This window comes from Paralichthys olivaceus, chromosome 19 (genome assembly GCF_024713975.1).
Source record: "Paralichthys olivaceus isolate ysfri-2021 chromosome 19, ASM2471397v2, whole genome shotgun sequence".
NCBI classification, from domain to species: Eukaryota; Metazoa; Chordata; class Actinopteri; order Pleuronectiformes; family Paralichthyidae; genus Paralichthys; species Paralichthys olivaceus.
The window spans coordinates 7,039,971-7,060,677 of NC_091111.1; the positions used below are offsets into that span (position 1 = coordinate 7,039,971).

The 20,707-nt window shown below is 41.8% G+C and overlaps 2 protein-coding genes across 4 annotated transcripts in view; one reads left to right on the forward strand and one right to left on the reverse strand.

Moving 5' to 3' along the window:
* Positions 1–10,549, forward strand: part of atad2b (ATPase family AAA domain containing 2B) — a 74,915-nt gene extending 64,366 nt beyond the window's left edge. The window contains exons 27-28 of the mRNA XM_020091812.2: positions 556–684; positions 7,003–10,549. Coding sequence (XP_019947371.2) covers positions 556–684; positions 7,003–7,044 — 171 coding nt within the window. The 3' untranslated portion in view covers positions 7,045–10,549. The remainder of the gene's footprint in view (positions 1–555; positions 685–7,002) is intronic.
* An 837-nt stretch (positions 10,550–11,386) lies between these two features.
* LOC109632380 (kelch-like protein 29) overlaps positions 11,387–20,707 on the reverse strand; it is a 213,193-nt gene continuing 203,872 nt past the window's right edge. For all 3 annotated transcript variants that reach the window (XM_020091615.2, XM_020091613.2, XM_020091614.2), the window contains 2 exons: positions 15,327–15,471; positions 11,387–12,803 (listed from right to left, as the gene is read on the reverse strand). In XM_020091615.2, coding sequence (XP_019947174.2) covers positions 12,620–12,803; positions 15,327–15,471 — 329 coding nt within the window. In that variant the 3' untranslated portion in view covers positions 11,387–12,619. The remainder of the gene's footprint in view (positions 12,804–15,326; positions 15,472–20,707) is intronic.

Below are 20,707 nucleotides of genomic sequence, written 5' to 3' on the forward strand. Positions count from 1 at the left end.
GAAAATAAACAACGAAAATACTCACAAAAGGCATGAAGTGTGGAGGAACTGTGCCAGCAGTGAATGGAATGTGTGGACGAGTGAGAAATGTGTATGCTACTGTTGAAGGAAAAAGAATGAACACACACACAACAAACTTAAACTTGTGATGTGGAGCCGAGGAGAAGAGGAAAGTGACCATGAGATCATAGTAGTATTTACAGCCTCTGTGAAGATCTATGGTGTCCCCACATTACTTTACTTACCCAGTCGGACTGCAGCCTCCTGTTGTAAATGGCCGTTTGATCCACCGCAGGGATGTTGGGAGGGGTTGCAATATGTCATTTTTTAAGTGTTACTCATTTTCCAAAAAAGATAACACAATGAAAGTTGCAATATTATTGACTGAAAGCATTATTATTATTGTTTTTCAAATTTTCTATTGATATCGTTATTGCGAAACCTTGTAGCCAAGATAATGATGTAGAGGAAATCAGATTGTGGACTCTAATTAGTAATGAATGTATTATACTAGTGTGTTACTGATGTATTTTCTCTTTTTGTCATTCCCTGCAGGTGCTATTGGATATGGTGGTGAAAAAGAGCAATGGCTACAGCGTAGAGCAGCTGGAGAGGCTGTACTCCGTTCTCAGCCAGTGTATCTACAAGTACCGCAGAGAGTATGACAAGACTCAGCTACTGGAGGTCAGTGACAGAGAGTACTCAGTGTCAACCTTTATAAACTGAAATACAGTTAGTTAAGGTTGATCCCAAAGTATTTTTAGCCAGAAAGTACGCACATTTATTTATATATATATAATATAAAAATAACTAAGTTGAGTTAATATGATTTATGTAGGGAAAATAAAGTAGTCTGCAAATGCCAGTAAATGCCAGTAAAAGAACTAATAGCTCTTTTACAAATAAGTTAAAATTGACCTCTTTGACTATTGATATGTCATATATATATATATATATATATCATAATAATATATTTTGACATTATTACTCCTTCATTAATTCATTCAAATTTCCCCACTGTGTGACGAATAAAGGTTTATCTTATCTTGATTTTATTGTTTTAGTTATTGAAGGCGGATCTTTCGTCAGCTATTATTACTATTATTATAAATGTAATTAATGGTGATTGTCATGGTGTTTTAATTTGCTTATTATATTCTCTATTAATTGATTGATTGTCTGTTTTTTTTAAACCTTATTGAAAATAATTATTAGAGGGGGTTGGAGTTCTGCTCTAAATGAACATGTGAATAAGGCAAATTTAGTTGCAAATTAATATGAGGCCCTGGGGCATCTTTTGTGTGCAAGACAAATGAAATGATAATTAAGTTGTTCTGCAAGGTTAGGAAACCAATGATCTGGTGACCGTAGCCTCGTTTTTTTTGTCCAGCAGATTTGACCTCATCAAAGCAGAGTAGCTCGGTTAAAGTAACATGCTGAATGAGGCTGAGGCATGTATGAAAAACCTTTTAACGGCCCTGGCAGGGTGAAAAAGTTGATAGCAGCAAAATAAATCTGGGAAGTGTTTGAAAAAGAATATACCTCATTTGGGGGCTTTGGTTTAGACATCTACTCACTGTGACAGGCTGAAAGGGGGGAATAGCATCCGGAAGTGGCACACATCGTGACAAAAATCACAGCCAGGTGGAAGTGGACTCAGGCAGAGGGGGTATATATCAGGAGTAGTTCAGGGTTTAGTCGAAATTAAGGTTTCTTTGTGCATTTGTGTTCTTGTTGCTCCACAATAGGATCTAATGAGGACAGCGGGGACTTGTGAGCACTTGTAAAAGATTGCAACAAGCAGTTGTTTGTGTGAAACCTACAGAGATGAAGAAATTCAGTAGCTTGAATCTTGAAAAGAAACTTAGATTCCACACAGTGCTCCATTTAGGCTTCATTATAATCAGTAATTTAGCTTTTGTTATAGAGAAAAAGAGAAAAACTACCAAGTTTGAATTTAATATTTCTTACAAATACAATTTCAGCCTGAATGTCAGCAGGAATTACCACATACCCTGCTTTCATTTTACTTAGTTTTATGAATCATAGAAAAATAATTTAATTAATTAATTACTGTAGCATAGTAGATAGTAGATAACATAGTGTTAAAATATTGTTTCCATAAAAAGTGTTCATTGTACCTGTAGTGTAGTGATTGTCTTTTTTACAGTAAATTCTGTGCATATGGTGAGTAAGGTTCAACAAAAGACCCTCAATACGAGGTCTTTTCTATTCTATTTTCATTTCTATTTTCATTTCTAATCTCTCTTGACAATGTTTCATACAGAAAAAGCTGCTGTATAGTTCCCAGAAACCCATCTGGTCATCTGCTGCTGCTGTAGGATGTTGGTGCAGACAGCGGGCTAGGAATGGCAGTGTCGTGGTGCCGGTAGCCAGAGCCTGGCTGTCAGGATGTCAGAGAGAGAGAGAGAGAGAGAGAGAGCAAGCAGCACATACAGAGGGAGAGAGAGAGAGGGAGCAGTCAGCCAGGTGGTGGTGGAGGGGAGAGAGTGCACGTCTGGGTTCGTCTCATACTGCCATCCTAAATTGGTGTTCCCAGAGCAGAAATGTCAGCTCGTTTGGCACGTGCTTTGTTTGCCTGTTTCCAACACACATCTCGACTCCACAGCAGGTCATCTCCTTGTTACTCCCCAGAGAATGCAAAAAACACATGCACATACATAGACGTATGCAGGAGGCTGAAGCCATTTCCACTTAATGTTGCACTCTGTTGCAGCACGTGGTGTGCTGTAGAGCCAAGTGAAATGGAGCGTGTCCATACATTTGTCTCCTTTACTCTACCCCCGTCCTCCTCTGGGTACGGCTTGTCTCCGTCTTCTGGAGGAGCTGACCTTTCAGCAGTTGGAGTGGACTGCACCCTGCTTCCAGTTAACGCCAGAGGGACCATGCTCTGCTCTGTACATAGTAACACACCAGCCATGCTCCCATCTACAAATTGGTGTTCATATCACCCTTGGCTAAGTGTCTCAGACCACAATTAAAGACTTAGTAGGACCTTTAGCCTTTGACCTTTAACCTGATTCTGTGTCATGCCAGAGCTTTGTTTCACGGCCGATTTAGCCGAACATCCAAAGAGTGTTATTTCTATGCTTATTTGTGTGTTTGCTGCAGAAGATTGCATTAGTAGATTGCAAATCTGATATCACGATCTTGAAACCTGCAGGTAGAAAGTGAAATGAGATGTCCTGACTTCATGAAGTGAAGACTTTTGGAGCATGTGTACTACTTTAAATCATTAATGGTAAACGTCTGGCTTTGAAGAGGGGTAGAGATTTTAAGACTTGCTGAGATACTTATTGTTTTACAGTCACGTAAAGAAACAAGCATCATAAGACAGACAAAGAAAGCTGTTTTTTTCACTAATGAGTCGCCCCCTGCAGAACAGAAAGCAATACAGCCCAGGCTTTCATCATTGTGAATCTGTTGTCAATAGCTTGTGAGACAACACCTTCGTTCAGGCACAATACACAAGATTGTTCTGTCTTAAGTAAAAAGAAGAACCCCAACTTGCACTGTTGTTGTTCTTACTTTTCTAATCTACACGTACATGCCACAGAGAAGCTTCCTCTCCCCAGGGTTGCAGAATATTTGATCTGGGAAACGAAGGAAATCAGTTACTGGTGTGGAAAGAGATAAGATGGGTTCAAAGAAAGTGGGTACACCAAAGCAATTTATAATACCTTTGTCACAAATAGGTTGAACACCAAAAGTTGATGACATCTTAACAGTGTGGAGCACAAAATTCTGGAGGCTCCATGGGGAAATGAAACTCCATCTGCAATTCCTCCACATTTTTACTCATTAGCTATGCAAGAGCTTCTTGATGTGTAGGCTGTCTGCTAGTGATTAAATGACCACCCTATGGGCCAACATTTTTGTCATGGCTCTCCATTAGGATATGGAGTAGCCAGCAAGGGGTGGTCGCTGAAGATGGAGGCATTATGTTTTCGGGTTGTCCCTCCCATTCTCGTGAACAAGATATCTTGAGAATGCCTTCAGGGAATCAGATTCTGATGGTCAAAGGTCAAGGACAAGGTGACCTCACAAAGCGCATTTTTTAGTCAAGGAATCCTTCACGTTTGATTTTAGTAGTCAAAGGTAATAAAATATATATATATCCCATAGTGAAGTTAAGAGAGAAAGAAGAAAACAGACATGAGTCAGTATCTGTCCTTTGTCGTCCTCGCTTTGCTGCTGATGTGATTCACTGTCTGCAGCTACCTCTGGTAGAGAGGTGGGCGGCTGGTTTGTCTCAGACAGTAGCTCAGTTTACAAGAATTTCCCAGTTTCAGGTCAAACTACAATGATCACTTAGTCTATAGACAGACAGCTTTTGTTTGAGCTTCTCCATAACAATTCACTGTCAGCTTAAAACATTTCGCCTGGAAACTGAAGAGTGAATCAGTTTTTCCTATGTTTTAACAGGTGGTTTGATAAAGTGTTTATTTGCCTTTTTAACTTTTTATTGCAGTTGACAGTTACCAGTGGAGTTGTCAATTTCACTTCAGCTGGTTTAGTGTCTGTACCACACTCTCTCCTCTTAACTTACTCCATGTGTGTGTTGGGAATGCACTGCTGCCTCACAATGGGCTGACAGGAAAGGGCCAAACAGGGCTTTGAATTAAAATACAGCAAATCATACTTTCTTTTACATACGCCTGTCTCAGATGAAGGCCTGCTACCTACCGCAGTCAAGATAAGTGAAGGCCCCAGTCTATTTGATGTACTCCAGTAATTAAGTAGCCGACTGGACTTTAGTGAATAATCACCTATTTGGCCGGCAGCCAGGGCTTATTGAGATCTGTGTTTTTCTCTCTGACTACGTTAGTGAAACAGAGAGTTGGTGCTGCAGAGGCTTGTTAGATCATCTGCTGTGTTTTCAGGATGAGAAGATGAAGGGCCTTCACACAGATAGAGTCATGATCACAGTGACAAAGAGATTATTTATGTATTGATGTGTGAAAGAGTCAGTTAAACAGAAAGATGTTAAAAGCACAAGTTGAAGCTTTTCGGGATTTTTTTTGAATCAGTGTTTTAGTTTTTTTCTTTACAGGAAACAGCAAATGGTCCAGCGAACTGGGAGAGACCCAATAACCAACCACTCGTCTACTGGTCCCTCCCAGTGCTAAGTGCTTAATGGATGTTATAAATGCAATTAAATGATCACAGCAGAAACATGTGTAGCATAACGTCAGCCCTGTGACCTGTTCAATTCTATTCAGAACAAACTGCAGGATATGTCTGGTATCATTTTCACTATCCTGATTATTAATGAACAGTTGGCCGCTCCGCACTCTGTCTCGTTAAACTCTCAGACTATAGCACCAGCTGAACACTCTATTTACACATGAGAGGATTACAAATGCCAAAGACAATCAGGAGTTGGCTGTAAAAAGCATTGGATTCACAAGATGTCAAAAGTGTGAAAGAACAGAATTTTCAGGCCAAATTTTTGGATAGAAACTGACTGATGGAAATATGAAATGAAAAACTCAACAAATACACTTCTGATATGATCTTCAGGTCTACAGGTAACATTCATTAAGCTGGTTATCGATTACACACACTGCCCATCAGTTTATGTGACTATATGTAAGAATTGCTGTTAATTTCTGGCCTTTTTGCTTTAAACAATTCATTTTCGGTCAAAAGAATAAGTATTGAATTACCCTATCATCTTAGTTTCAGCAAAATACTTTTCTGTCCTTTTCTGTTTTGGTTAAAGAAATGACTTAGGAGTTATTACAAACACTTTTGAATAGATTTCCATTAAAGAAATAACAGCTCTAAAAGATATTGCCTTTATCAGTATTTTTGTATTACTTAGCTGAAAGGCTTTTGCATTATATCTGCAACCGAGTGATAATTATGCAAATAGCTCCGGGATTCTCACTGAATCTTCTACGTTGGTGTGGTTTTTCGTTACTTTACTTCATAGTAAACAAAACGTTTCCTGCATATAGAACTATGAGACGGCTGCCTCCATCAAATTTTGTGCCGCCTCCACCTCCTGACAAAATTCCCTGAAAGTGGAAACCACTTATAGCAATCACATTTGTCCCAGGCCAAATTCACACTATTAGCGATTGCTTACTATAAAAGAATAATATAGCTTCTGTATGATGGTCACGGACTTGAAGGAAAGGTAGCGGTGCCACACTCACACAGGGTTTGGCTCAATTCGGTTTGCCGTGCACAGCGCGAATGATAGTGGCACAGAGGAGCAGTAAATTACTGACAGAGCTGTTAAAAACTGTAAACTTTTTACCATGTTTGAAAAGAACCAAATGAACTCTGTAAGCGAACATAGTGGAGCTGTGCATGGCTCCCTGGATGTCTGCGCCGTTGACTCACCGTTGTTCTCACTGTGTGCATTGATCAGAAATGAGCTTGGCTTGATCAAGTTCCAGCTCTCTCTCTCTGTTTAACGTATACTCTGTCTTTCACTCCTGTATACATACTCTCCCACATAGATGCGCTCACAGGTACCGAAATGTGTCACTGATTGATTTATCGTGAACCTGGTAGTACCAGCGCAATTCGGTCGGCACCCTCAAAAGTACCGATCTCAGTACCCAACCCTGTCTTTAACTGTTGTAAATGTTGATTGGTATCTTGGTAGCGGCGTCTCATGCACTGACTCAGCCATTAAGATGAGAGAACGCACACACTGTAACATCTTCAAGACATTAATCATGGTCTATTGCAGCCTAACATCCATCTCTCTTCCTCCGGCTCTGCTCAGATTTAGTCAGTGTCAAACTCTGCTGTTTTCATGCTGAGAAAAATTGCCTGTCTCATTCCAGCACAGCTTTGCTTCATTTTACATCATTTATCACGGTGAAAGCTGTTGTTTGCTGTAGGAAATTTCCAAGTAATATTGAAACCATGCACAGATGCTTTATACACACATCCAACTTTGCTGTGGTGGTTGAGACTAAGCAGTGTGTGTTTGTGTGTTTCTGTCTGTCTGTGATGCAGGAGATGGAGGAGAGAATCCAGCATTTTGATACATTCCTGTGACACGGTGAAATTGTACATGTCAGGTAGATCCTGAACAACCTGGGACCACAAAGACACAAACTTGAGTGAGGGAACGTGAAGGAGCCTCTGAGTCCAGCCCTCGACACGAAAACAAACGGAAAAAAATCCAGCACCCTCCTCTTGGAAAGGGAGGGTGCGCAAGGACGAGGTTGAGGATGGAGACATTTAATGGTGCTATCGTCTCAGGAACCTGGCCAGATCCAGACCCATTCTACACAACCAAACTCCTGGAGGTGTGTCAGTCACACATCACACGCACACACACCATCAGTGACAGGCTACTCTGGTGCTACTCGGGTGCTATCCTAACTTTTCTCCATGCTGCTCTTGGGATTACTTCTTAAATCGGATGACTAGCAAAACCAACAGATCGGGTGATGTCATATCACAACCTGGCCGCTTCTTTCCAGAGCAAGCCGTGCGTACACACTTGCACACACACTGACGATTGGTTTTGTAAGCATTTCTACAAATTCACACCAGAAATGTGTACACAAAGACACACACACTTTCAGATCCTCACCAGCAGAAGTGTGAATGCAAAGAGCCGCTGAGGGGGGGGGGGGTAGATAATGTCTCTAATGTTGCTGAGTCCATCTTGCCCATAAGCGCAGCAGCGCTTCATCACAGGCCAGTTATTAACACGATATTACGCAGCTCGCTTTTATCTCGAACCAGTTTAGTTACTTGATTAGTTGAATATCTGAGCCACTGTGGAGGACACTCAACCAGAACTGGAGTTTACAGAGAACTTTTTAAGTGCGAACACAAACTTGCTGAGGTTAGCACAGCAGGATGAGGAGCGATTATGTCCTCTTCATTACAGCAGTCATCAGGTGTGGAAAGCTGTTAGCCCCCCTCCTTCCTTCCTTTTTTTCCCCCCAAGAGTTACTGGCAAACAAACGTCACCTGTAAATCAGCTGTAAAATCCACCTCACTCCACACGTTTGCTCACAGACAGCCTCTGTCCTTCTCCATCTCAGCAGATTATCATGTCCTAAATAGTTTGTTTGCTAGCTGCCCCCTCCCACCCTCCATCCCTCCCTCCCTCCCTCCCTTTGTTCACAGTATGAATGTTTTCCGCTCCCAGTTGATGATTTTCCTATCGACACCCCCGGCTGAGAAACTGGAAGCAGTATAAATTGGAACCCGTCTGTAGTTTTGCACTGCCTAGTGTGTGCCTTATTTAAAACCTCATGAAACTCTGATATATTAAGCAGGATGTTTTTTTAATTTTATTTACTTAAGTCTTGTGACAATGAACGCGCCCCAAGGTGGGGTGGGTCTTAACCATTGAGGTCACAGTGACCGTGAAGCAAAAAAAAAAGTTTTTTATATATCTCGGTGCCATTAGGATGATTAACAATCATATCTAGGTTTTTACATCTCTGCTGAGTTATAATGTCGACATGGGCCAACAAATTATTTTGAAAGCATCTGAAAACCTGAGGAAAACAATTTTTGTGTCGTAATGGAATTTAAATGTATTCACCTTGTACCACAATACAGTCAGGGAAGGTCAGACTCCACCTGATCAGACCGCAGGAAACTTTTTCTTCAGTTTTTCATAGGAAAGATAAATAATAATAATTCTAATAATAATAATAATGGTGTGAATCAAATGATCTATGGTGCCAAGTGTTATCCCACTCCCTCAAAAAGGTGCTGACAAAAACAGCACGTGTTCACAGGATTTCTGTCAGACGCTCATACGACTGATGTATTACGTTGTATATTTGATTACTGTTTTTTACTTTTTTTACAAGATGCTTTGCTTGTTTTTTGTTTTTGCGTGTGTTGTGATTCCATACTGAACAAGGTCATTCTAGGCAGTGCCCCTCACTAAGATGTATAAAGCATTACATGATATTATTTTTTTTTTGTTCTTTCACGTGTATGTTCGGACTTTATGGATTTTTTTTTTTTTTTTTCTGTTTTCTTAACACAAAACAAGAGAAGCTGGATTCTCATTTGTGGCCAACACAGTATGTGTTTTTTTCTGTCTACAGTTAATGAAGGTGTTCACTGAATTTTTTTCATGCCACATGTATTTGTTTTTGGGGCAGAGATGCCGTGTTTCGAGCGGGTGTAGCCAGACGTAGGCCCTCTTCTTTTCTCTCAGAGCACTCCTCCCCCTCCTATCCTCAAACTCCTCCAAGTGAAACTCTGACCCCAGCTCACCTCTGCCTATTTCTCAGATTCTGGGTGACACAAAAAAGCAAACTGGCAACGACAGGTTAGCACTTGGACTACTGCAGAGACAAATAAAACCAACGCTACCTCAGCTTAATTTATTTAAAAACTGTTTACTGGGTACATAAACAGTATTTTCTTTTTCTCACACCCCCCAAAATACTGTTGCAACATCTACAGTACCATCCTCTGTACCAGATCAGTGCAACCAAGGCTGCTGCAGTAATCCAACAGTTGTTTATATCTCTCTGAGTGTTATGTACGTTTGCATTTGAGCCAGATGACGATTGCATTAATTTTAAGAAAACTTAACGGAACTGTTTTTTTTTATGCTTTAGATTCAGGTTGTCTTATTTTCTACTGTATATTGACACTGAGGAGGCGTCCTACATCTGCTCCTCTTTCACATCATCACCCCGTATCTACAGAGGATTTTATTTGGCCTCTTTACACATGCTCAGCCCCCCCCCCCCCCCAAATTTTCATCTCATTGAATCTTATTTATTATTAAACATGTTCTACACCTAATATTCAGTCAACTGTCTTTTTGTACGTCTAAACTTTAAAGAATGGGGAAGCAACACGTGTCTGTTTTTAAAACAATTTTGCTGAATCTCTCAGCGTTTGTGTAGCAGGTTTTTTTTTGGAGGGGGTGTACGGGGAAATAAAGGGTTTACAGGTCTCTCAGGTTTAACACGCGACAACATACCCTTTCAACTTTTTCTATTTATTTCATTGTTCTGGTGTTTTGTTTGTTTTGAAGTGGTTACGGATTGTGGCATACTGGAAGAGACGAACATTAGGATGGAACAGGATATTTAAAAACGTAGTGTCTTTGAGTAAAACCCTAGGAAGAGAAACAGGACCAGATACATTTTTTATTCTTGTTCACTTTCTGCCAAGAGAATTACTTTTTATGGATCAAAAAACACATTTGGAAATAATATATGGGTAGTTTTAAATGTCATACATTGTGATCTTCCTTTCTTGTTATAAATAGTAGCCAGTTTGGACTAACAACCAATTTTTGTCTGGTAGTTGAGACTACTTAGTCCAGTATGCAGAAGGAGAAAGGGTTTGTTCTATCCCGAATGATTTTGTTCTTCCCTATTTTTTCAAAGTTGATTTAGTCGAGACTTTTCATAGCTTTGTCAATTCTTTTCTTTTGTGTATTTAACACACCTGTTCGCAATTGTTACTTTAGTGTAAGTTATATTTGGAAATGAAACATTTACTGTATTTCTCAAATAAACTGCTGTGATATACTTGAATAAAAAGGTGCAAACTGTAACATTTTAAGTGTTTTTTTCTGCAGGTTTCAGAAGGGTTTCTTTTTTTTTTTTGCAGTTTTCAGGATTACTTTGGTTTTGTATCCAAATAAGACGCACATGCTCCTGTTTTACTGGCAGAAAGCTAGTATATTATATCAGTGAATATAAACCTTTTCAAAAATCTCTCTTTAATAACAATACGCTGTGGTATTTTTATGTACCAAAATGTTCTTTTCACCTTCACTGTGAGGCAAATGTTCATTTGAAACCTGACTTACCTGATTCAAGCAGAGTGAATTCCATGGTGTTCGAGATGTTGCACAGAAGCGCATTAACAGAAAACACAATGCAAAAGATAGAGCACAACTACAAAAGGAACACTAGAAGTGAGTGACAGTGGATTTTGACAATGAAACTAACATTTATTTTCTGCACTAAAGTTAGGATGAAGGATCGGGTGAGTCGTCATTGGTGAAAACCTGGACAGGTCCGTCGAAGCGAGGGAATAAGATGTTTGTCTGTGGCTGGTGTTACAGTACATGTGCTTCCATTCAACAATTAAGAACCCACCTGTACCGTAAGACCTCAAATAGACAAGCATCTCACTTAGAGTGGAGACTGACTTGTTCAGGTTATCACAAATGACAGCTCACGCACGGAAAAAAACCAAAACAAAGTAACTGCTCGTTTCATTGTCAACATTTGTTGTTGCTCACTTCTGTTGTGTTGTGGCTTTTGCATTTGTGTTTACCCTTAATGGGCTTGTGTGAGATGTCTCTGCCAAGTTTGATTTCCCTTGAGAAAACTGAAAATACATCTAGAATCACAGTTGCCAAAAAACCAGACTTGACGACGTGTTTCTTGTTCTGGTATATGTATTAGGTTTCAATAACAATTGTTAATTTCCTCTTTTTGGGTACAGATTTACAGACATACCGTTTGATTCCAACCTATCCTTTTTTTTTTTCTAAAAACATTTATACAGAATTGCCTTCAGGTTTTAAAATATACATATTTCCTTCTTGTATTTACAGAATACCAACCCAACATCTTTTGTGGGTTGCAATGAAACACATTGTACAAAACAAAAAGAAGGTGGGAGGAGCTACTGGTGAAAGCGAGAGAGAGAAAGAAATTAACATGGACTAACGGATAAGTTGAATGAGAACAGTCACAGGTGATTATTGTGCTTTTAACTGAGGAACAGCCCCAATTTTAACATCTCGTCAGACGTCAGTGGAAGGGAGAAATCACCCCCCCTCTCTTTGATCAGTTTTTTCCCAGATAGCATGAGTGAAAATCAAGTGGAAAAACAGGCCACTCAGATGATTTCTCAATCAGGCTGCAACTACTAATGAAAAATAAAGGTTTTCTCTTTTTAACTCTACCTGACCCAGATTTTATGGATTTCTTTCCTATGTTTAGCAAGTCATTAAAAGATCCAGGTTACGTGAAGTTCATATCTGTTTTTCAAATGACCTTAAACTCACGCTGGCTGCAGACATTTTACTTCCTGACGCAGTAGAGAGAGAAGAAACTTGTCAAAACCACTGAGTAAGAGAAAAAGAGTCCTTTCCTGTCCTGTAGATGTCACTTCTGAAAAAAATGTTCACACGCCACAAAGAAACTCAGCGCTAATGAATGACTAAAAAGCCAGAACAAAATCTACTCAAACGGACAAGAATGTGGATCTGCGATGGCTTCCACTGCGCTGACTGCGTTTGTTAAAGAAACAGGGAGTTGGTGAGTTCACAGAGATCTGGAAAAGACTGAACTCAAAATAATTCAAAACAAAGCTTTCTAAGAGGGTCCCTGTGCCTGTTGGATGAGAGGATGAACTACTACCATGACACATACAGTACTGGAAGTTAGGCATCACCACCTGACATGGCCGAGTAGTTGAACATGAGTACATTCTGCACAGGGCGTTTTGGGGGAGTGGGTGGGACGGGTAACGGGGTGGATGGATGCTGGCGTCAAGTCCGGAGGTCGCAGACCGACCGGCCCTAAGCTGCCGTCGTGCATCGTCCCTCAACCGGAGCTCAGCTGGTGTTTGGCGTCGACCCAGTGTGATCGGGTGCGAGCTGCCCTCAGCCGCTCTGGATGTACTTTTTGATGACAACGCAGCCGTGTCTGAAGAGCGGGCAGGGCAGCGACTGCAGCAGCGACCAGGTGTTGGTGCATGGGTCGAAGGTTTCCATGTTTCCGAGGGCCGGACCCTCGCTGCTCACGATGCCTCCTGTGGCGTAGATCTTCCCATCCAGGATCACAGCACTGCACAAAGACACACACGTTGGTTTTGTTCAGTTTTCTTCCTTTTAATAGTTAGAATTCTTAACGGAACAGTTGAACGTTATTAACTGTGTGTATCTACTCTGTGGAGTGTTGCATGAGACAGATATAGATCATGTCTCTTTACATTTAGCAACATTCCACAGACTTTGAGCTCAGCAGCTCATCATTACCTCTGCCAAGGAGGTTATGTTTCCACCCGTTTGTTTATCGGTTGATTTGTATGTTTGTGAGCCAGATTACACAAAAACAACAAAACAGATTCCCATGACACATGGTGGAAGGATGGGACATGGGCCAAAGACAAATCCATTCAATTAAGGTGTGGACCTGGATATGGGGGCTGATCCAGGAACTTAAAATCCCTTTTTCAACAATTTACTTACTTTTCTGTGAGTAATTCATGGATCTTGATGAGACGAATATTTATGACTGTGTGCAATTTGGTTCACATACAAATTGAATGTTTAATTTTATTTGTTTAAATCCTAAAAAAGTCAGGTGTGAAAATAACAAATTGCCATTTTACATGGGTTATGTGCTAGTATCTTGACCATGACCGTTTCCAGTGGTTGCTGAGCAACTGCTTAGATCTAATTGTTGTTAACACATAAGATTTGTTTAAATAAACTATACAAACATGATATTACAAGTTCATTTATGAGCTTTTGAGGAAAGATTTTGTTATTTGATCAAGTCAGGCTAGCAGTTTCCCCCTGTTTCCAGTTATTGTGCTAAGCTAACAAACGTTTTGGCACAAATAATGATGAGAGGAAAGCAGTGTCAGGAAGACAGGTAGGTCGGTGAGGATACGCAGGTGTAGCTTTGATATGAGATAGCAACAGTGTGAGTCACAGCAGCAGGAATGTTACTCCTATTGTTGATCGTGACCAGACAACAAAGCCCGACAGAAGACAGCGTATCTAAAAAAAAACACGCTGATTGTCACGCTGGGGGCCACGTCAGGAGTTTATTTGACATCAATCTCGACATGCCCAACAAGGCTATTTTGTACGAGTGAGTAAAAAAAAATGAACAAAATGCCACACACACATTACATTCCCTCTTGAGGGCAAAGGAGAAAAACTAATGAAAAAGCAAATATCTATACAAATGTGCTCATTTGATATGAGAAACAGAAACAGGAGTTTGTGTGCAGAGAGGATTAAAACTTGGGCTGTAAGCTGATTAGGGCTTTGTACTCCTATTGGGGTTTGTAACGATCTGCATTTACATAAGGTGCACGCTCAAACACACACGAGAGAGAGAGGGGGAAAAAAACGTGCAGTCCTATTGCAGAAACTCACAACACTGCTGGGACTGAAAAAGATTATTACATAAAGCCTAAATCTACTCAGAGAGAAAGCGCAGCTGATCCAAAATGGAGAGAGCACAGGGGTAAAGCCTGGAGCTGCTCTCCTCGATAAACGGAGGGGAGGTGCAGGCCTGTGGGGGGGCTGTGGGGCTGCATGGACGCAGCGAGGGGAGAATATCAGCTCTCCTGCACGATGACCTGCGAGACTCTATCCTCGGTGTTGGAGCATGCAGTGCAGATAGTGCTGTTTTCTGAGCAGCTCTCTTTTTATCGTGTTTGTTGCCCCCCCCCCCAACATCTCTTCGTCTTTTGTGTCAGACTTAGTTAAATGTAGCAGAACAGCTGCCTGGCGTGGTCGGCTGCAGCGTATCAATAACTCTGACAACGTGATTTATGATATGCATTCGGCACATAAGATCACTGACTGTAATTGCTTCCCAAATGCATCTCAGACTTCTCTCTTTCTCCTCCTTTTTCTCTCCTCCTTTCTTTTCTTTGCCTCGGCAGAAAAAGAGCAAACTGAATTCATTATCCAGCAAAGCAGCACACCTCAGCGGCTCGAGCTGACGGGGATATTATTAGAACATCCCATTGTTGTTAATTTTCATTTATCTGCCCTTATCAGCCATTAGGTGTCCACAAATTCTATTAGAGCTTCAGATGCATTCTGCAGTTTCAAACATGGCAATCACCTAACTGCATGCAAATAAATACAAAATATAACTCAGGGTAAAACAGGGAAATTAAAGGGGAAAGTCTATTAAATCTTTTTGAACAGATGCAACTTGTCTCACAGCGTGACAGACAGCCATGTTGCTGACCAAGCAAGTTACAAAAAAATCAAGCCCATGAATAAAAAAGCTTTTTTTTCTACCGAGGGAGAAATTTCACAAACGAAGATGCATCATGTTAGAATAATTGTCAGACCCACAACCGGTAACTTTAATTAGCTGGGCCTGAATATCTTTTCCCTGTGCAGTCGTTTGCCCGTGTTATAACGCGACGACTGAGGGATCAGTGCAAGTTTTATCTTTTGAGGCCGTGCAATAAAATTATTTCAGTGTTCTTGAAGCTTCGCACAAGAAAGACTTGGAATTTGATATTTAAAAAGAACAAAAATCTTCTCTTTAAAATATTCCACTCTGGAGATTTAACTTACATGTGGCGCTGCTACATTAATAATCTCTTACCTGCAGAACTGCCGAGAGTGATTCATGTTGGGACCAGCCTTGATGTTGCCTTTGTCTGGGTCATAGATAGTGGTAGCTCGAGCATAGGCTCCTCCCAGGATGAATATAAAGCCATTTAGACTCACTGCAGGGGCGTATTTGTTATCTAGAGATACAAGGGGGAGACAGAGAGAGAGAGAGGGGAGGAGAGGAGAGGGGAGCTTTTTGTTAAAACACAACCATTGTTTGCACACCATTCTCTCACACAGCAGAAAATTTCCATTCAGTATAATGGTCTCAATTTATTTTCCTCCCCCTATTCGTCTCCCCACGGTTCCCCCGGCCGCATGCAGAAATCATCATCAACATTCTCCTTATCACTTTACAGATGTGCCATTCACAAGATTGCTTTGCGAGAAAGAAACGGAATAGATGGGGAATCGGTAAAAAAGCAGAGTTCATAAATCACTGCGGCTTTATTGGGTTCTGCTCCAGAATGTGTTTGGGTCGGGCAGCAATATAAGAGTTACCTAAGTCCCAATGATTCACAATTGCATTACAACCTCTGGCACCTCCATAGATTCGCAGGGAGTGGGTGGGGGGAGAATGGGCGAAATAAATAAAAGAGGAAAACACTGCACATATATTGAAAATACATGAGTGAACAGGTGGCATACTGCATACTGTATAATTCAATCTGATACAGTGTATAGCGCTGAGGCGTTGGAGGAGCACCGTGGAAGAATTATAGATTATGGGAAACGAAAACTGTGTTTTTTTGTGGAACGATGCCATTGGAAACCCGCAGCTCGCGAGCAGCAGCCTTGCAGTGTGGGAAGAGGACATGCGTTTGGAACTCAGAGGGATTTCTCTAGAGCAGACTGCAGCTGGCCAATTTATACCCGGCATGAATAATGCACCTTCGCTTGGCCTCGAGCTGCCGTCTATTTTCTGCCACAACCGACGGACATCCCTCATCGGAGACGGACGACAGGAGGGCTGAAGTCAGATGCCCTGACAATGGTTACACCGGCCCACAAACGCTGCTCCTGTTTAGTGAACCACCTCAACCCTTCTCTATGCCTTCCCCCCCGCTGCTGAGAGGAGTTGGCGGATGGCGGCGTTCATATCCGGGGTATTTTCCTTATACACAGTCTGTCCCCTAAACTCATTACTTAAATTTAGGACATTTAGAACATCTGATGTTATGGCTATCTTTTCAAAGTCACAAATACCAACATCAGTGAGGAAAAGACAGAGGATCACCTGCATCAAACATGATTTATCCTCCTGGGAACATGAATATCTGAACAAAATGTTAATCTATCCAATAGCTGTTGAGATATTTCAGTCTACACTGAAGTGGTGGACCAACCAACTCATTTTTCTGACTTCACTTGGTTGTTTCATGTGTTCTTTTACCACACTGATCACACACACACTGAGATCTAATGCTAACTTCCATCGGACGCATCAGCTTCAATTTCTTATCTCGTCTGGTCCTCGCAATCTGCCTGACGTGTTTATTTTCTTTTACCATCTTCATCTCATTGATATGCCGCTTCCAGTTTTTCTGTGTGTGGGGTTTGTGTGTGTGTCTGTCAGTGTAAGCTAGTGTACATGATGTTTTGTGTTAGGTCCCATAAACACAGAACACTCATTTTTCTCTGCTCTGCACCTGAGGCAGTATAATAACACGATTCTCTCAAAGGATTCTCTCTTTTTTTTTTCCCCCAAAAGAAACTCACCATCTTTTCATACCTCCCTCCCCCTCTCTACCTCTCGTGGACCAACAGTTTTGTGTGCTTGGAGGAGCACCAGGCAGGTAAATCTCATTCCCAACCAGCGAGCCTCGAAGGACTGCTGTCGGGGTTCAATGTCTCCTCACCACTTTGCTTTCACTCTTATCCCCTGGCCGCCAATGCAGAAATCGAGCCGTTTCTGCTGAAACAACGTGCAGCAAAGAGCGAGCACGTCTCGTCTGCGTCAGCTGAAAACTTTCTAACACAAACCCTTGCAATACATTCTGTGTGGTTTCGCTGCCTGGAAGTTAGAAATCTCATGCAAGAACCTGTGACTGACCACTGCATAGGAATTAACGAAGGGAAGAAAAGAAAAAAAAGACGGACAACAAAACAAGGTTTCAAAACAACAGTGGTAGAAATACAGCTGCGCCTGCAGGGCAGCACAAGTTAACACGGCCTCTGATAAAACAGCTTGGTCACCTCGTCTGCGGACCCTTAGGTTGAGGTCAAGGATGAGCAAACACACACACACACACACACACACACACACACACACACACACACACACACACACACACACACACCCCAGTTGTCACCCAGCAGGTTTCATCACGTGACACAGGCCTCCATTGACTTGTCGGCTTGGGGGACATAGGAGTGGAAATGCTGCGTCCAGATTGCTCCATCGGGAAATTGACTGCCAAGCAATTACATGACGTCGCAGCCAAAAGGGGAAGGGCAATCGAGGGGTGCTGATGGAGGAAGAGGAAGGAAAAGTGACAGAGCAGGAGAGGTGGACAAGATGTTTCCATAGTAACCTAATTGGACATGCCCCCCTTTCCACATTCGTTCTCTATCATACAATAAAACACATCATCGTCTTCCTGCTCTTTTGGCCCTGTCATTTCAAAGGCTGCTCTTATTCTCCTCACACTACATAAAAGGACATTGTGTGAAAGAGAAAAAAAACGTTTTCGCCGCCCCAATTACCTTGCTGTTATCTTATCTAGGCTTCTGGCAGCGAGAAGTGAAGCTTCTTTGTCCTATTTCTCCTACTCCCTCATGCTCTCTGCTGGGACAAGGAACGCTTTTCTCTGAAGGAGAACGTCTTGTAAAATGTCTCGGTCCTGCTCCATGTGCGACTGCATGTTACTGTGTTGATGTAGTGCCGCGGCTCAGTGACAACGCCCGCTGTTTGGGAGTCTCTATCAGAGAGAGCAGTCTTATCTAGATCTGCACAGTATTGGTTTGATGGAGTTGCCTATGATATATTGTGTGCGTGTGTGTGGTAGAGTTCCGGGTTTACAGCATCAGATATCTGCTGTTATGATGCAGGAATCAGATAGTGGAGGATGTGAGGTGAACAACAAAGTGTTTGTTTAGACAGAGGCCACAAATTTCATCATAGCTGTGTGTTTGTGAGTGTTTGTGAGTGTGTGGGTCTGAGTGTGTGAGTGACGAGGATGTGTTAAAATGTATGATTGTAAAAGAGCCACTTCATCTAAATTAATAAAAAGCATTTTCTCCTTTTAGTTGTTTTGTGACTTTGGTACATTTTAAGTGAGTCAGTCTCAGCTGTCAATCAAGACGTTTCAACTAATTTCTTTTTAGCATCACATAACAAATTAAAACCAAACTTGCAGAGAAAAAAAAAACACCTTTGTACAAACCTACCCAAAAAAACGTAATGTACTTGACGTGTACTTCAACTTTTTAGTTTGGTCCATTTCCCATTCACTATCATGGAGGAGGGCAGGGTGTACACACTATACTGCAGCCAACCACCAAGGGGGCAACCAATACACTTTGGCTTCACTACTGGAGAGCCAACATGTCGTCCATTTTTATAAACTGTATTCAACATATACATAATAAGAATACTAACATCTTTATGTTAAAGCTTAGCATGCTATTTTAGGTGAGCTTGTAATAGAGATTTGTTTGGATGAAGGTAGACCAACATTTTCATCCTGTGTGTGTGTGTGTGTGTGTGTGTAAAGAGATAAAGAGATTTAAGTCTTTCTGATTTCGATCAAATGAGATACGTGTTCAAGGATTTTAATACAAATCCAGGAAAACATGTTTTGAAGGGAATTTTGTGGAAGGCTTGTCAAAGTCCTATTTGCTCAATCTATGTTGCAATGCCAACAGAAATGATAAATTAAAAATGTCTGTGGCTTTTTACAGAGATGTGTCAGGCTGACTTTTTTCTAATGTCATGGTTTGATGCTGTGAGCACCACAAACAAAATTCCCTTCACCTCCATTGTTGTGTGGTGGAGGCAGAATTCTCGGAGACAAATATCTGGAAATCTTGGCATTTTGGTAATATGAGTGAGCTGCAGTGAGCTGACCTTCTGAGAAAAGCAATGAGGCTTCATAAATAGTTTCCTGCATGTGCGAGTGCTCCATTATACTCCCATGTTTCAGCACATGCAGTGCTGACTAGACAGGTGGAAGACAAAGGACGGTATAGATGAACAAAGCCGCTGAGACGTCGCGCATCTCAATAGACTTCTTGACTATTTTTGGCACGAGTACTATTATTTTTCACTCCACGAGGGAGAGGAAGTCGGTCCTGATATGTGTTTGTGAAACCCATTTGCAGTCAATGCGGGAGATGGTCCAAGCAGTTGGATATCACACGTACGCCCCCACACACACACACACACACGCACAGCTGTATTTGTGTCAGTCGATAAGACAGTACTGAGAGACAGAGGGGCGAGGTGTGTGGAGGGGGAGAAAGTGAGACAGAGAGAGAGGACGGGGTGAGAGAGAGAGAGAGATGAACGGGGGAGATTAGAGAGGGAGAGTGATGGAGGGAGGCAGAGGGTTGATCGAGAAGTGCTCCCCACCCGCTCACTAAAATCATCGCCGGCCCAATTTCACAGGAAGCACTAAACCCGTCCATTATCTCCTGGCTCGTCGGCTGTCAGATGCAGGCTCATCTACAACCTGACAGATGACGGTGTGTCTGTCTGCATCTGTCACACACACACACACACACACACACACACACACACACACACACACACACACACACACACACACACACACACACACAAGACAATGCGTGCACACACACGTGGAGTAACCTCCTGGCTCGTTACATAATTCATGTGCTGTGTACCTGTGGCCCTAGGGGATGTATGGTTGATATGAGGTAAGCAGAGGTTTGTGTGTGTATCTGTGTGTGTGTGTGTGTGTGTGTGTGTGTGTGTGAGTATGTGTGTTTCTCACCAGACCTTCCCTCTCATTTCTCCTCTGCCAGCTGCTCTGCCAGCCCTTTAATACCATTCAGCTCTCACCCCAAACACCCGCGTTACATAATCATCATTTCACTCATAGTAGTGTGTGGCTCTAAAAGGCCACTAATAACAGAGAGCTGATTTCTGGGCCACGGCGCTGCAGGAAGTGCCTCTGTGCCGGCGCTTTAATGACACAAGAACAACTTCTTGTCAGGAAACATTTGAATTGAAATTCATTTCTGACCCTGTGTTTTCTCACAGAGCATCGCCTACAACAGTCAGACAGTAATGCCTCTCTTTTTCTGTGAGTGGCATTCAGGCAGCTCTCCTCCCTGAGAGTCCATCATGTGCCAACATCTTAGATCGGGTAATCCAGTTTCAAATATAGAATTTATATTTGTGTAGAA